Source organism: Diadema antillarum, unplaced genomic scaffold, assembly GCF_040938485.1.
Source record: "Diadema antillarum isolate AM-2024a unplaced genomic scaffold, OU_Dant_1.0 seq00000079_RagTag, whole genome shotgun sequence".
Classification (NCBI taxonomy): Eukaryota; Metazoa; Echinodermata; class Echinoidea; order Diadematoida; family Diadematidae; genus Diadema; species Diadema antillarum.
In genome coordinates this window covers 3,360,241-3,377,726 of record NW_027271172.1, presented here as the reverse complement: position 1 = coordinate 3,377,726, position 17,486 = coordinate 3,360,241, and the positions used below count along the sequence as shown (strand labels likewise).

Below are 17,486 nucleotides of genomic sequence, written 5' to 3'. Positions count from 1 at the left end.
GGAAGATGCAGTAGTAGGTACATAAAACTTACCCTTTGCATGTCGGTATAATTATGCATTTATTTATTAGTATGATAATCTGTGTGTCATTCATTCATTTTCTTGTTCATAGTAATTCATTTAATATCTATTCGTAAGTATGACTCGCTGTGGCGAGTCGACACCGTTTCATTGGATTAAGGGAAAGATGAGCGTCGGGAGAGGCCTAATCTTTCATATTCTTTCTGTATATAGTTCCTTGCTACCACTTCAGGCGGACCCCAATATGGGATGGTATATAGCAATTTCCAGGACATAAAATTGTGGGACCGATCTCCTTGGTATGGGCCGAACCACTTTACTGGTTTTGTGCTTTGCCATTATATTCGATTCCATACCTGTGCGTATATATACTGTTCAGTGACAGCATGGAACTACCTGTATGCACTGTGTATAGTATATAGCTCTATGGTGACAGTGTGACACGCGTAGAGATTTTTACAAGAAAGCATAATGTACGTGCTGATGTATCATACACACTTGGCTTACTTTCGCGCCCGAAGTGGCAATAAAGGGGAAATGAGAGTGATACTATGTTAAGATGAACCATAGGTGTTAAATCACATCAATTATCTATAATTAGGGACCATGAAGGTCGTAAAAACTACCACTCGGCACTCGGAAAGAAAGAGATGACTTATTGTTTCAGCTCATAGATTCACGGCTATCAACTTTCATGTACTTTCTAATTACAATTATGTTTCTCTTTCAACATCTCCTATTTTATCTATCTGTCTGTCTATCTATATATCTATCTATCTATCTATCTATCTATCTATCTAGGCCCTATATCTATATCTTATTATCTATCCATTTATTTTTCTACTATCTATATCTATATCTATCCACTGTACTCCACCCGTTTCTCTATCCCTCTATTTATCTCTACATATTTCTATCTGTTTATCTTTCATCTAATGTAGTTTCTCTCTCTCAACACTGATATCAAACCCGGACTGTTGACACGGGACCAACAAAATACAATCAAACATAACAAATATTCAAACTATCATACCCTTATCAATCTGATTCCCGTTCCTCATGATTATATCTTCCGTTCAAATCTAATATTGTTTATTATTTTCTAGTTTGTTTTATTTTGTTCTGTCTCCTCGTCCTCTGAGCAAGAATGCATCAATGTGCGTCACTATACCCGAGAATACACTTCAACAAAAATGTCCCCGTCTCTCTGGTCACTGTTCATTCCATTTAAAAGATGACCTCAATAATTGTGTCGGAACATTAAAGAATACACCATACTGTTTAATACGTGCATGTTTCATCTGCTAGATAATGATTATTATCATGTAAACAAACAACACATGTGCATTAATTTTCTATAGCGGAAGTAGGAAATAGTGACCCAATATCTGAATGGTCTGAAACTAGACTAGGACGTGTTTACATGGCCACACTAGTTTCTGTTGTGTGTGTGTGTGTGGGGGGGGGGGGGGGGGGGTTCCTTATAATTATACTTTCGTCACGGTGAGTAAGCTGGACTTTAACCATGGAGCTATTATGTTTAGTCGCTCCATAATCATACATTGCTCATTCATCGCAGAGCGGAACGTGCTGTTAAGTATACTCAATCTACATGTGCACGGTGTTTGAGCACATGATTGCTACAGGTGAGTCTACCTGTTAAAAGCAGCTGCATTAATAGTTGTCGATTTGTTCGGTACTTCTTATCGAGTTCGAGTCTCGCTTCAAGCACTATGTTCTTCGAAAGAGGGCAAGCCCTGCTGTGGGGAGTTTTTGCTGTCGCCTTGTGGAGGGGTTCGGTCGAGGCCAGGCCCAGCGGAGAACTGCAAGCCGTCGACCTGGTGCGAAAGGTATAATAGGACAGGGGTCTACTTCTTACCCGTGCCTATTGTTAAACAAACGGTTTGGATTATTATAATAGTCGTTGTATTTGATCGATTCTAGTTGTTGATTTGATTTGATTTGATTTGATTTGATTTGATTTGATTTAAATTGATTTGATTTGATTTGATCTGATTTGATTTATTATCTATATTATCTGAATGACATTGCCTTACAATACCATCCTTATTTTCAGCGATATTATCAAAAGTTACAGAACAAGGTGCTACACACCATGGGCATTCCTATAATTTCAACAATTTTCATTACACATGCACATCTGTGACATGATTACACGTGTTATGAATTTGCATATATAACTGCTGCCAACAATAAACAAAAAGCTTGGCTATTTGGTAACCGATGATAACATAGCATTTAAAAAGCATTACCATTGTTTGCCATTTGAAGCAGTGATCTAAAAGATGTTCGAGTTATCACATTAATTTTGATGCATGTGTGTAGGTCAGTTTTATCACAAAACATCCTACCATACAAACATTTTGCAATAAAGCCTAAAATATAAGGAGATATCACTATAATTATTCTTAATAAACCAAAAACCACAAAGTTGTTATCGTAGTGAATGAATTCTTCCTGAATTTGTTATATAGATATAGATATGAGCTGAGACACGCTATACAATGGCGTTTCCCCCCTTTGCTCACAGTTTTAATATCATGATAAATCATTTTACGGAAGTTACTTCAAAATATATGCATTGAGAAAAACCAAGAATACGATCAAGAAGAGGAAAAAAGGAGAAGGGGAATTAGAAAAGAAGGACTGCTGGAGAAGGATAGGAAGGAGGTGGAGGAGAAGAATGAGTAGTAATAGCAGTACACTATAACAATATCGTATATAGAAGAAGAAATTATAGCAAGTGATTAACAAATTGTCCTATTATATATACATCGACGTAAATAAAGCATTATTTACGTCGATGTAGGGCAAATTTGTCAATCAGTTGCAATACCAAAAAAAAAAAAAAAAATCTCGATGGAAGAATTTGAATAAGAATTTGAATTTGAATAAGAAAAATAGGTTCAATCATAATGATACTATACTCACACACTGATAGTTCCTGTCACACAAACATTGTTACATAATAAGCGGCGCTCCCCAACTCAGCACAATAACTAATTGTTTAGGGGAAAAAATTGAAAAATGGAGGGGAGCGCATTGATGTTTATAAATGTGAAAGTCTTGCTTTTCACATGCCTCTTTTTGATCAGGTATACACGCTGTGGTGTGCGATTGGTTTCTCATCCCAGATTTTTGTGTTGAGAATTGGCAATAAAACTGTTTTACCAAACTTTTGGTATTATTATTATGTGCAGTATCATGCGAACTTGCAACTGCCTTGATGTGTATTTTTTGGTTTGACGTCCTATCGAGAAGACCTCGTTTATTTGGTATAGATTTTGTTGCTCACATTATGAGTCCAAGCTAACGTGAAAAACAAAAACAAAAAAACTTGAACACCTCTGATATATGAAGTTTGTGTATGTGTGTGTGTGCGCGCGCGCGTACGTGTGTTTTACCTCAATGACCGTATTGAAGAATTTCAGTAAGGATTTATCTAAGAATAAGTATCTCATTAAGAATTTCGAATTTCGTAACTTCCGTGTTTCCCAGTTTCCCTTCCTCTGTGAAACATGAAACTAGAAAATTAATATTAAACTTCTGCTCTTCATTATTTTGATAAAATTAATATCTAGCTGTAAGGGATCCAGTTATAAGAGGAGTGTAGTTCCTCTTTGCTGCAAACAATTGCGAGATTTCAGCAGTATTTTGTGAACATAATAGTACGATGTTTTGTATTCTTTTGTGCCGGATTGTACAAAGGTTAAGTTTTGTTTTCTCCCAAAAATGGATCGTTGTAATCCACGGGACTTTTTGGAGCGGTGTACTAGTAATCGTGATTAAGCAGTGTGACAATAAATGCCCCGTCAGTGCATATTGTGATTGTAAACACACTTTGGTTGGATCTTGTGACTCGCCACGTCCTTTTTTTATTATAGTCCCAAAATTGCCCTGTCACCAACTATGTTAAAAAGCGGAACTTCACGGTTTTAAAACGATTGTGTGGACTATGCGGTAAACCTGTAAAATGAGCGTGAAAACTTTAGGGAAAGTTTCAATTGCAAACTGGCTGAATATAAAGACTAGGCTACTTTGCACAATCGCAGCGGCTCCAAGCAAGCAAGGGTATTATAATAGCGTCCTTGGGGAAACGGATTATATAACGTCAACAGTAAAAACCACGAACTGGGAAATTCCCTGTTTGAGCGTATCCATTACGTCATTGCAGGTGGCAAATGGCGTCAAGATTGTTTTTGCTTTGTTTAATCGTCGTGGTCGAGTGAGCAGTTGACCGTCGTATAGCAATGGATCATTGTCAGATTTTTGTCGTTCGTTCGCTCGTAGTGTGCATGTGTTAAATACAATATGGCAGCGAACAACACAGTAGACCTTTTAGAGGAAATAAATATCAAATGTGACATAAAATCTGGAAGTCACACGAAAGAGTGAGAGAAAGAGAAAGAGAAGAGAGAGAGAGAGAGAGAGAGAGAGAGAGAGAGAGAGAGAGAGAGATGGGGGAGAGGGGAGACGGTTGGAGGAACAGGGAAAGTTATCAAACGTATTGTAGATTGAAAATTTTGAGAAATAGGAGTAGTAGGAGGAGAAAGTAAAGAGAAGAAAGAGATGGCGTTTAAATCAGTGTCCCAATTAATTTGCCTTCTTGACTTCATGTCATTTAAATTCTATTGTAATATTTCTCAATGAAAAAAAATACATGGAATATCACAAAATAAAATGGTACATGATATCCAACTATAAGATAGGAGGAACAGTAGAATAACTATTGCAAACATGTAGAACATGGTGCATATTATGGAATATTGCAAACATAATTAGAAAATATCATATAGAACATGATTGCAACTTATATCAGTATTCATGCAAAACAATAATTAAACATTAACTTTTTCACAGCTTTTATGTTCTTTGTCCGACTTCATGGAAATATTGTATACCCTGCTTGTTTGATTTCACTTTATTTATTGTAGTCCATTTGAAAATTGTTTGCGAAGGATAAAGCATGCATCTCCTTGAATCTTATTCATGAAAAGTACTGTAAAGTCATGCAGGAAGATAGCAATGTGTGACTCTTTTGACTTGCGTAACTTTTTTTTTCATGTCCGGTTTTGATGAAACTTTCACGTATGTTTTTTGTTTGTTTTGTTTTTAACTTTACTGTGGTTAAAATGAAGACGAAGTTGAATTAATTTTCAATGACTTGAGCATAAGCGGCGTCACAGCCACGTGGTTCAAGGCGGCCAATGGAATACGTCAGGTGACTCACACGCTATGATAACTTTTTCCCCCATCAAATGCCGTGTTGTTTTTGTTGACGTTGACGTTGTTTTCCACGTGAATTGGGTCTAATATCGCGCGTGGTTAACCTGCCGCCTCAAGACATGGTACTCTCTAAAAAATATTCACTCTTAAAGGAGTGAATACAAAAAAAGAGTGAATTCAGAGTGAAATTGGAGAGAATTTTGAGTGAAAATGTTCATTTTCACTCGTTTTAGAGTGACGTCAGGGATCACTCCAAAATCTTCGAGTGATCCTTGAGGTCACTCCAAAATGAGTATGCACTCCAAGTTCACTCTAAATTCACTCTTTTTTGTATTCACTCCTTTAAGAGTGAATATTTTCACTCGATTTTTTTTTAGAGAGTAAAGTTATATTAAAGACATCGCCGTTTTTTTTATTTTGTTTTGTTATTTAGTTTTCGGCTTATCAAAATATCGTTTGCTTGAGCTTCCGTTACTGCATCTATTTCGATCAACCTATAATAAGATAATGGATTCAGGCTCATGTGTTTAAAACAGAACGCCAACGTGTTGTTTTTTTCTCTCTTTGTTCGCTTATGTTTTACACAGTTTATGAGGATGGATGCCTCAAGTGCCGATGGTGAGTGTCGACCCTACCTCAATATTTGTCTATAAAATTGATTATATCTATCATCTAGCGAATTCTTGTGGAAAAGGCGGGTATCTGTTGCACTCAGACTCATTCACGTTTTCTATATCATAACATAGATTTCCGATCAGTTATAGACATAGGCATAAAGGGAGAGAGAAGGAGTGTTTAATGAGCTATGTTTTTTAGCGGATCAGTCTAGTCTTTCCCATAGCTTTATTTACTTTTAAATGGCATTTTTGCAAAGTATGCATTACTTCTCTTAAACAAGCGTGTACTATAGGCCTACATTATATTAATTCTGTATACTTTACAACTTATATTTCTTTACTTCTTTACGTGTATGATACGTTGTATCATATGTTGCATTTTGTTCGATGGAAATAAAGTGATTGGATTAAGATAAATCTATATGGAATCTCACCCCCCCCCCCATCCCCACTCTCACGCGCTTCCACGCTAACCCCACTATCTTGTACCTATCGACAGAGAGGACGGCGTGTCCGATCATAGTTCCCCGTAGGGTGTGGGGAGCCAGACCGCCAAAGTCCCGCCTAGACATGGAAACTCCAGTGCCATTCGTCGTCTTACATCACACCTACATGGACGAGTGTTTCAACCTGGATGACTGCTGTAAGATGATGAGAGAAATACAGGTATAAAGAAATCCACAGGAAAATACACACATACACAAAAGTTCGGAGAGTGTAGGCCTATGTATTCCAATCTTAAATTAATTCGCAATGCCTGAAGTGAATAAGAACATTATGCTCTCTTTTTTTTTCCGCCGAGAAGCCAAAAATATTTACCACACAATTTTGGAATATGCAGTCATATTGCGCTTCTGCTTGAGATCGGAGAGTATTCCAGATATTAATTCATTCGCTAAGGCTGAAGTGAATAAAAACGTATGTTCTTTCTTTTTTTCTGTTTTTTTTTTCTGCCAAGAAGCCAGAAATGTTTGCCGTACGAATGAATGAATATTCCGCTTTTGCAATGAGAAACGCGAACTTCGTGATGACAAAGATGATATAATGCTGGTGATGGTGATGGTGATGATGATGATGATGATGACGAGATATTGATTTACCTATCTCATTCGCTTTCTGCTGCTGAAGGATTTGCACATGGATGACCGTGGCTGGGATGACATCGCCTACTCCTTTCTGGTTGGCGAAGATGGCCGAGTGTACGAGGGACGAGGTTGGGACACGGTGGGCAGTCACGCTCCGTGGTACAACTTCAGATCAATAGGCAAGTATCATACAAATGAATAAATTACTATAAAATATAAAGGTTATGCATAACATCGAATGTCTAGTGATGCAGTGAATACAAATGAACAGATGATTCATTTACTTTCTTCACTATTTGATTACTTATTTCCTGCATAGCTATCTATTTTTATTACCTTTTGGTGCTGCGTGACCTTTAGAATTTGACGTTTCAATGTTATTATATCTTTGGTTAAAACAACAACAATAACAACAACAACAACAACTGAGTTCATCTTTTAACCAAATGACTAAAGAATCGACTTCAGGTACAAAGTATCGATGTATCTGCATGTTGGGATAAAAATGAATGGCTCAAAATTGTTAAGTATCTTAATCGATGGCTCTTATTGCATGTGCCGTATATAGTGTGTTCAAGTATATGATCTTTACTATGTTGGAAAACACAAGCAGGAAAGCCGTAGAATATGGTTGGATGAATTGAATAATTTCCCAATAAAAAATTCCACCAATTTGCCAATGTACACAGATGCGGTGACTTTGTGTTCTATTCTGCCGTTGCTATGGTAATTACTTTTCTGTCCTGATTGTTTCCTGATGTATCTCTATAAATCACTGTGCGGAAACTTTATACTCCACATTGATATCGACACCGGATCCCTGCAGGAATGGCGAATTATGTTTTCTTTTCCGTTCATTATTCATTACCTACCATGATCATGTCGGGAGGACCGTTAATCGAGTCTGTATCCGAAAGTTATCGCAAAATAACATTTTGCAGGCATGACAAATGACTTTTTGTCTAATAAATCTTCTCTTGTAAATTTCACTTTGACGTGACAGGAATATCCATCATGGGTAACTACACGGCCAAACTTCCCAACAAACAGGCGATCAGTGCGTTCCAGTCTATCGTATCATGTGCAATCGAGAAGTGAGTACGCAGTGGGGTGGGGGGTGGGGGTATTTTCTGTTGTCTTTGTTTAATTTTTTTCTCGTTGACAATTATCAATTTCAGTAAATTGAGGAAATTTTTTACTTCATTGACTTTAATAAAGGGTGTGCAGACAAACAACAGAGAAAGCTTTATCAAAACCTGCAAAAGAAGAACAGGTTCGTTGAATTTTCAGATTCCACATGACATTGTAATAACAAAACAGTCCAATGGGTCACATTTACATGATTATGCAAATGAGATGAGGCTATGACGTCACGCATCAAGATCTTCCGTTGATTTCCATCACCAATCAGTGTGAATTCTTTTGAAATAATGGAGTAACTATAAATCCTATTTGAAAATCGCCCATTCCCATTTTCAGAACTCTTAATTATCTGATGCGTAGAGTAATACAGGTATTTTCCGTTTGTGAATAGTTTATTCAATCCCGGATTTGCATGCAAATGAGACGCCTGTGATATCATGACATTGTGGCTATATAAATGTACTCTTAGATAACAAAACAACAAATATCAGTTTTGTATTATCCACCGATAAATAATAATTCGTGTTATCAACATTCTTATTGTTATCATTATTAGTGGAAAATTGAGCAAAGAAATGGGATTCGGAATCCCATTTTCTGTGCTCAATTTTTCACTAATAAATAATTTTCATTTCTGGTCAGTTTTTCTGTTTGTTACATTATCATTATTATCAAAATCATTACTATCATTAGCATGCTATTATTTTTATCATTGTTATTATTATTATTATCATTATTATTATCATATTATTATCATTATCATTATAATGATCACAATAATCATCATCATTATCATCGTCATCATAGATCTCATGATGATGATGATGATTAGCATTGTTGTCATCGACATCATCATAAACAATCTAAGACATGCTCTTCTTATTCTCTGCTAACGCAGCAATAAACTGGATGCAAACTACACCCTCTACGGTCACCGTCAAGCAACACCTCTTCGGACGTGCCCGGGCGAGGCGCTCTTCGAGGAAATGTGGTCTTGGCCACATTGGGTATGTAGGATTGATATAGGGTAACCACATTGCCATTGGGTATGTAGGATTAAAAGGGTAACGCCAGCTGCAAACCCCAACTGACTCTGAATTTAGTAAAATAAGAACCAAAGGACCAGTGACAATTCATAAGACTTCGGTACTCCGATATGAAATCAAAAAGCTTTTTAGCGAACCTTAGATATTCCACGAAAGTCTTGCCAAAGCCACCACATTATGCAATCTCAAAAAGAGAAGCGAACTGAAATCTTAGGTATACCACACCACCCCACCATCAATAATATGTTGACTGTTGATTGTCTATAGCAAATATCAAATGCATGGCACGGCATTATGGTGCGACTTACAGTCTTTTTGACAAGGCCCTCTCGCAGTTTGATGGCTATATAAAGGACGAGCGAAGCGAGCCCAGCCGAGCGCGATGATTTCGCACTCGGCTGTTCTTGCTTCGTTCGCCCCCGTTCGCTCACAACCAAACAGCGATAGGGCCTTGGCAAAAGGCTAGGTGCGACACGAGTGCTCCATGCAATTTTTCACGGTCTGTAACCAGACATCCTTTTTCTTCTCATTGTTGACTCTTACAGCAAGCTGGTGATCACTTCCCGCCAAAGAAGACAGGGAACGAACTTGAAGATGTCCATGCCCCTGAGAAAAACAAACAATCTGTAGAGAATGAAATTCCTGAGAATGAAATTCCTATCAAGATGAGAACCTTTTAAACTCTACTCGACTTTATGGTCTCTACATGAGCTAGAAGTACTGCTTCCAGCAGCATGTTTAGTTGACACTAGTTAGCTGTTCTATAAGCATGCACCTAATGAGAATTCACTATAACATTGAGTGAATCAAATACTTGATAACCAAAGAAGCCCAAAGCTCTTGCGTTTTTTTTATAGCTATTATAATCATTTATATTATATAGTTCATTTCTTATTTCGTTTTGTTTTTGCTATTCATATCTTTTCCTGCGGGCAGGCGGGCTCGATAAAAATGTTTTCTGTGTAACTTGTAATGAATGTATAGATTTTATATTCTTCTCTGTTTTGCATTCTGAGTAGTTTAGAGGACCAGCTTGAGTATAGAGTCGACTGCAATATTAGCTTCGATCGGGATATGCAGCAAGTCTTCTCTTTTGTTCAAGAGGAATAATTCTGTTAATGAAATGATGACAATGATGATAAATAACAGTAAATATGTAGCCAAACGTTGACAGCTAATAAATTGTACTATCATTCAACAAAATGAACCATCCTATTCAACGCGCCCTACGGAATGCCTGATCTTGTTTATTGCGAATGTCTGACAAAATCGAAATGATAAACCTTTTTTTAAATGCCTCTTTCGTCAACATTAAAGGAGGGCAGTTAATGGAAATATATTTTATGACTTTCTTAAGACAATATCTCAAAGAGGATTTTGTTGGCTATTGAATTGATTTTCAAAATAAACAAACAGAACAGAAGAATCTCAGTACTTTACTAAAAACACCTTCGAACACGATAGAACGGGAACTGATCATCCTTTTCGTTTATATCTTGAAAACCAGAAAAGGGCTCTTAATGGAGCAGACTTGATTACCTTCTTTACGGTCAAAGAAGATTTTATGGGTTCTTGAACTTGTTGAACTAATATGCAGAACAACAACTAAAAAAAACACACAAGCAGAACAGATGACTCTTAGTACAATTTGTACTACCAAAATCGCCTTCGAGCCTCGCTTCGAACAGGACAGAATGGCAACTGATCAACTTTATCGCCTATAACCGCAGAATTAGACGGGCTGTCAATGGACAAGACTTGATGACTTTCTTTATGGATAAAGAAGATTTTATGAGCTGTTTGATTAATTTGCAAAACCAACCAACCAAACAACAGAACAGACGAACCTTAGCGCTTTACCCCCCCCCCCACCCCCCCCCCAAAAAAAAAAAATCAAAAAAAAAAAATCGAACATGTTAGATCGGTTGCAACACAATGACGAAGGACGTGCCCCGATTCGGAAACCTACATTTAACCATTTGGCTTCCGCAGGTTTCGTGCAACGTCTGGCTCTACTTTCTGAAGCAAGCACGAAATACAGGAAAACGTCTTTCAACGAGGACTTTTAGATCATGTCAGTTACACACCTCGTTATATCAGGTTTATCACTGAATCAGGGTAAACAAAAACAAAAAACAAAACAAAGAAACAAAGACTTAAAGGACATGCAACGACCTATCACATTGGTTAAGATGGTTTTGTTTAAAACCGACCCCTTTTGTAAAGAGGCTCTAATAAATTTCCATGTGGTCCATGGTTAGACTATTTGTTGACGTAGTGGAGATGACATTGCATACTAGGCTGAAATACATGTATTGTACACCTGCGCGCGCATGCGTAAAGAGCGTCAGCAGGTGGTCCTGAGATTTGCGAGAGGAATCATGGCCGCGGGAGGTTCAGTGAGCAAGGGAGTTCAAACAATAATAAGACAAGAGGCATTAAAACTGCCATTTTTGAAGACACACGTACACTTTTACACATCCAATCACTTTCCAGTGCTATACAACATAATCACATGATTACTACTAGATATACTAGTGGTGTTATTTTTGTATAAATTATTTGCAAATTAGTGTACTACTTTTTTTATACTGGTTTAGGATACATGTACTGTCGTTATAGATAGGTAGTTCAATTAGATAAAAAATAAACATGCTTATCAATGCAAAAACCAAGATTGAGCAATCATATTTATGTATAATGTGTTTCCCTTTTTTTTTCTCTCCGCTGGCCGTCAGCAATAGCTATCAACATGTTTTTCAAATTCTAATAGTGCTCAAAGCAAACTAGGTATTAATAGTGTTGGCATATTTCGAAAACATGCATACACACGTAATTATGTATGTATACACACAATATATGTACAATGTATATGTATAGACATAAATATATGTATATTATGTATGTACACATATAATACATGTACAATGTATATGTATAGACATCAATATATGTATATTATGTATGTATACATATAATACATATAATCATGTATAGACACAAATATGTGTGTATTATGTATGTATGTATGTATGTATGTATGCATATATCTGAATAAAGCCAAGAATACATCTGTATTAATGTGTATATATGTGTTGAACTTATTGCCAGGAATGTGTTTGGAAAACATATATGTCAGCCATATACAAATCCAACAATACATTTGTATCGTCAAAAAAAAAAAAATAAAATAAAATTATGTCCAGTTATAGGCCAGCTAAGCAACTAATTAAAGGAAACCAAAACCCAAGATAAATGTGGATTGAGTGAAAGCAGCAATATTAGTGGAACACATCAGTGAAAGTTTGAGGAATATCAGACAATCGATGCAAAAATTATGAATTTTTAAAGTTTTGGTGTTGGAACTGCTGGATGAGGAGACTACTAGAGGTTATGATGTCATGAGTGGACAACAATATAAAAAAAAATATAAAGGGAATTCCACAAAAATTCATTTTTCATGAAATGACTCATTCCATCAATTTAATACTGATATATGTAAGGGTAGTAATTATTCCCCATGCTCTCTGAAAGCGGTAAGTCAAGTGCTCTTTCATTTTGCTAGAAATGTGAAAACATGTTGAAGTTTCTTTATATTTTCTTAATAGTTGGTGTCCACACATATGTCATAAACTCAAGTAGTCTCCTCATTTACGGTTCCAACACCAAAACTGTAAAAATTCATAACTTTTGCATCGATTGCTTCCCGATTTTCCTCAAAACTTTCACTGATCTCATATGAAAAAAAGAGAGAAAGAATTTGATAATTGTGTTGTGCAAGGTATTTTGTGAAAATGTATGTTCCATCAACTCACACAGAACAAGAAGTGGATTCGGCACAGCTCTTTGTAAAAGAGTAAATAATCAATTTATTAAGATGTTATAGCTTTAGTCAATTAAATACAAAGTGGGGGATTAGCATGTACATGTTTGCACTAAACTTTACTAGTATCCATGGTTACTGTACATTTCTTCTGGGACATATACAGACTTTGCATAAGAAGGGAAGTAGTCGCAAACATATACATATATTACAATTATCTCTCTTCTGTGTGTCAAGATGCTTCCTTACAATAACACTTTGTACACTTACACACATTTGCAGGTATAGATAAATTTCTTGACAAACAAGTAAAAGTACAGTTCCAAGAATAATTGCAACCCCATCATGCATGTTTGGATATAGATTCCCCAGACATAATCTCTATAACATTACAAAGAACATTACTCTTTCTTTAAATTCATACGCTTATGCTAAAATTTTGATATGTTTAATGAATGAATCAACGGAAACCAGCAGAAAAATGCATTCACTCATGTCTTCAATATGAAAAATCTGAGCTAAATGGTCGTGCATGCTAAGTTGAACGGTGTTATTAAACAAACATGAACGGCGAAGGGACAGTATTTTTCAGTGTGTACATATAGGGGGAAAAGGGGATGTTACTGTCTTGATGTAATCTAATTCTTAAGAGTGAACTGACACAATCTAGGCCATAACAAAGTCATATACACTGAACCAAAAACGAAAAACGAGGAAAAAATACAAACAAATAAGAAAGATGATTTGCCCCCACCCCCAAGAAAATCTTGTATGGGTTAAAAAATTGATACCTGAACTACCATTTGTCCAATATTCCAAACTTCACAATGATTCAACATTTGGAATAGGGGGATAGGGTAGGGGGTTGAGCAAGTTGCAAAAGCATTTCAGATTGTGTGTATTATATTGCCCAGTTCCTACTCATTTCTTTGGTGTGTTTTTGGAAATTGAAGTGTACAAATTACAAAGCACTGGTCACACTGGCAAAGGAGTGGAGTCCCGGCACCAGTGCTGATGACTAAAACAGTACCAGCAGGAGACTTTTAATACAAGAAAGCCTCACAAAAAAGTAACAAATCAAAACATTAAAAAAAAAGAAATGAGTACAACTTGACTTTGACAGCATACACGACTACTCACTTAAGGAAATTACTTACAAAAAACATGACCTCACTTGTATGTCTTTATACAATTACTAACACGTTGAGGATGGGCTGATTTTGCTACAACATGCATTTCCAATATAGACTCCTGCCCGAGTATACTCGGGACTCGTCCTCAACAGGTCAAAATGAACCTATAGCTGTACGACACGGTGGAGAAACTGATAGTTAACCCCGTCTCGTCAAGTTCCCTCTGAGGTCAAAAGAATTCCCAGCTTAGGATTTAAAATAGTTCTAAAAAGTCTGAAGACACGCATGACTCAAACTTGTGAAGATACATGCACCCCTTACTGGTTTAACCCTAAAAAGACTGGGGGGGGGCCTAAAAAGGCCCCCCCCCCCCCGACATTTCGTGCGATTACTCTGCAACACGCAATGCTCTTGCCGCGATGCTCTATGACTTTTTTCTTTCGAGTTTCCCGCACATTTTGACACCAAATTTGTGACGCCCGGAGGTACGGTTTCTGAAGTTACATAACTTTTTGTACATGCGCGTGAGGCCGAAAAATGGCTCAAAAAATGTGATTTTGTGTACAAAGTCAATGCAAATTGATTTTTTCACATGGTTCATATAAATATGCTTATTTTTACTCTCAATGGCTAAAATTAATTTATTTTAGGAGTATTATGCTTCAAAAAGTGTCTGCCACAAATTTTGTAAAAAAAACAACAAAAACAAAAGGTCGAAAAAACAAAGAAATACATAAGAAATTCATAAAACAATAAAATAAATAAGAAATTAATTTTGATACCAAATTTTTTTTCAAGTACATTTGCTAAGAATGCCATAAAGAATAATTAGACCAAAAATTAGCACTTTTGGAGCTTTATTTACTGATTTAGGTCAAAGAGTCTGATTTCTCGCATAAATTAGCATAATTAATCAAAATAAAATAAAAGAATACTATTTTGGAAAATTTAAATATACGATCTTGTAGATTACATCGCACACTACCATTGTACAAATTTCCGCGGTGATCGCGCGATCCACGGCCGAGATCTTAAGGGGGGGCCCTTTAGGCCCCCCCCCAGTCTTTCGAGCTACCAAAATAGCCCAGTCTATTTAGGGTTAAAGTAAATAAAATCTAAGGACATGCATTAAAAGCTAATATTAAAACTCTGTATATAGAGTTGGCAACAGCTACAAAGGTTGTTGTGATAAAAGACAACAACCGAAAAAGAACACTCCCCTGAGAACACAACCTCACTACCCACACGATAACAAAATGTGCAATGTATCCTACATTTCTTGTAGATTCTCTGTAATGCATGCTTTATTATGGTTGCCAGGCTATTTTATCATCAATAGACAACTCATAGATTCCACTCTCTTTTCCCAAAATAAGATGATTCGAAAAATCTCATGGATTTGAATAAATCTTTCGTGGTCAGCAGCAGCTGACTGCATCATGTTTGTTTTGGGGGCCTACGTGGAAGAGAAGTTTTAAAATTGGATATTAATTGTTAATTAGAATTTTAGAAAAACACAGTAACACATAAGGGGTAATCCCACATGACCGACACCTATGAGTCATACAGCCCACGAGTTCGACGCTAGGCAAATAAAGCCCATGAGACCGACAATAGGTAAAAACAGCCCACGAGTTCGACAGATACAACACGGGGTTTAATGTGTTGGTCTTGTGGGCCTTGTTTGCTTAGTGTCGAACTCATGGGCTGTATGACTGGTGGGCTGTATAACTTGTAGATGGTATGACTCGTGGGTGTCGGTCTCGTGACGTGCACCCACACATAATGCCTCCTGCACTCTCTTGAGGCGTACGCATGAGAAATTATACAGCTGAAATGTAAGGGCTTTCGCTTGTGTGCCAGAGGACCTTGAATCACAAAGAACCTTTTAGTGTAGACCATAGATCTGGTCTGGATGAAAACTTCATCTTTTCTCAAACTACACTAGACCAGAACTACCATCTAATCTGAGCAGCTATAGCCCTTTCAGCGAAAATAATGTGAAGGCAGGAAAACACGTAGGAAGTACATACGAAGAACATGAAATCTGCAATATTTCATTGTTGTGTCCTTGTAAATATACCACATTATTATTTTTTTTTTCTCTCTCTCTTTTTGTCATGGGCACCTGCCTATGGAATTACAAAAATACATAATATCAAAATGTAAAGAAAATACAAAAATCACACAGCAATGACCTAAAAAGCAAAGTAAAATGAAGAGGCACATTTTAACTTCTTTTTTTTTTTGCCCAATTACTGCAAGGCTGTGTAGGCTTTTAAACCAGTCCAGTGATACATAGACCAAAAAAAAAAAAAAAGGTTTAGATTCACCTGTATAAATCTGTTGAATGAATGAAGACTTTACCTTGTTTTCTGCATTTCTACAAATCATGCTAAAAATTCTGGATAGCCATCAACCAATTATGGGTATTGAACAAGACCCATACATCTATCATATTTGACACCATGCATTTTAATTTGTTTGTTTGTCTGTTTGTTTGTTTGTATGTTTGTTTTTTTAAAGCAAATTTTGTAAACCAATTATGAAAGTGGAAATAAATAAAATGAAATGAAATGAAATGAAATGAAATGAAATAAGGATTGCCAACCTCTGCATAAACCCCCCCCCCAAAAAAAAAAAAACAGAGAAAAAAAAAATAAAAAAACAATACTAATAAAAATAAAAAATGCAGATGCACAATAAAAACAAACAAAACAATTCAAAACATAAGGCAAAAATCAGAATTTGGTTCAAACTTGAAAAGTTCATATGCTCAGCAATTTTGTCTTTTGGTTCCTAGAGGACTGGAAGGCTAAAAAAAAAAATGGAATTCAACTTATTGCTTGAATAGACTGGGTGAATTAATCAAAATTAATCATATAAGCCACTGGCAAACACAGGAACATAATCTTCTTAAAATCGAGTATACATAAGACAGCACACACTTATAAGACATACAATTCCTCGAGACTTAATTTTATCAAAGGCCCATAGAAATGGTATGCTCCATTACAGACAAACTGCATGCACAGACTATGCAATACACAGCAAAGAAATTGAAATATTTGGCAGACTTGTTGTTCAACTTACAAATCTCATCCCATCCACAAAGAGATATGAAACATATGTATATAGGCATATGAAATAACATCCCCCACAAACTACTGACAGAAAGTGGCTGTGTACATTTTGACTATAAGCCTCTGATCCTGGCTATTGTAGAATTTATTCCACACTCAAACATCATGCATCTACCTCTTGATCAATATCCCCATTCCTTGAGCCAGTCCCAATATAATGATGAAAGAACCTCCTGAGCTTTTTGGACGAAAGCAACAAAAGCAAAGCCTAAAACAGGTCGAGAGATA

At 36.4% G+C, this 17,486-nt stretch overlaps 2 protein-coding genes across 2 annotated transcripts; both read left to right on the top strand.

Moving 5' to 3' along the window:
• Positions 1 to 1,613: 1,613 nt before the first annotated feature.
• Positions 1,614 to 7,172, top strand: LOC139726099 (peptidoglycan-recognition protein LB-like). The gene is made up of 4 exons (XM_071637179.1): positions 1,614 to 1,871; positions 5,856 to 5,886; positions 6,385 to 6,551; positions 7,014 to 7,172. Exons 1-4 carry the CDS (start codon positions 1,755 to 1,757, stop codon positions 7,170 to 7,172), a joined length of 474 nt encoding a protein of 157 aa, XP_071493280.1. The 5' UTR covers positions 1,614 to 1,754.
• An 805-nt stretch (positions 7,173 to 7,977) lies between these two features.
• LOC139726151 (peptidoglycan-recognition protein SB1-like) lies at positions 7,978 to 10,731 on the top strand. Its single transcript, XM_071637231.1, has 3 exons — positions 7,978 to 8,064; positions 9,012 to 9,120; positions 9,705 to 10,731. The coding sequence occupies exons 1-3, from the start codon at positions 7,985 to 7,987 to the stop codon at positions 9,837 to 9,839; spliced, it is 324 nt and encodes a 107-aa protein (XP_071493332.1). The 5' UTR covers positions 7,978 to 7,984; the 3' UTR covers positions 9,840 to 10,731.
• Positions 10,732 to 17,486: the final 6,755 nt, after the last annotated feature.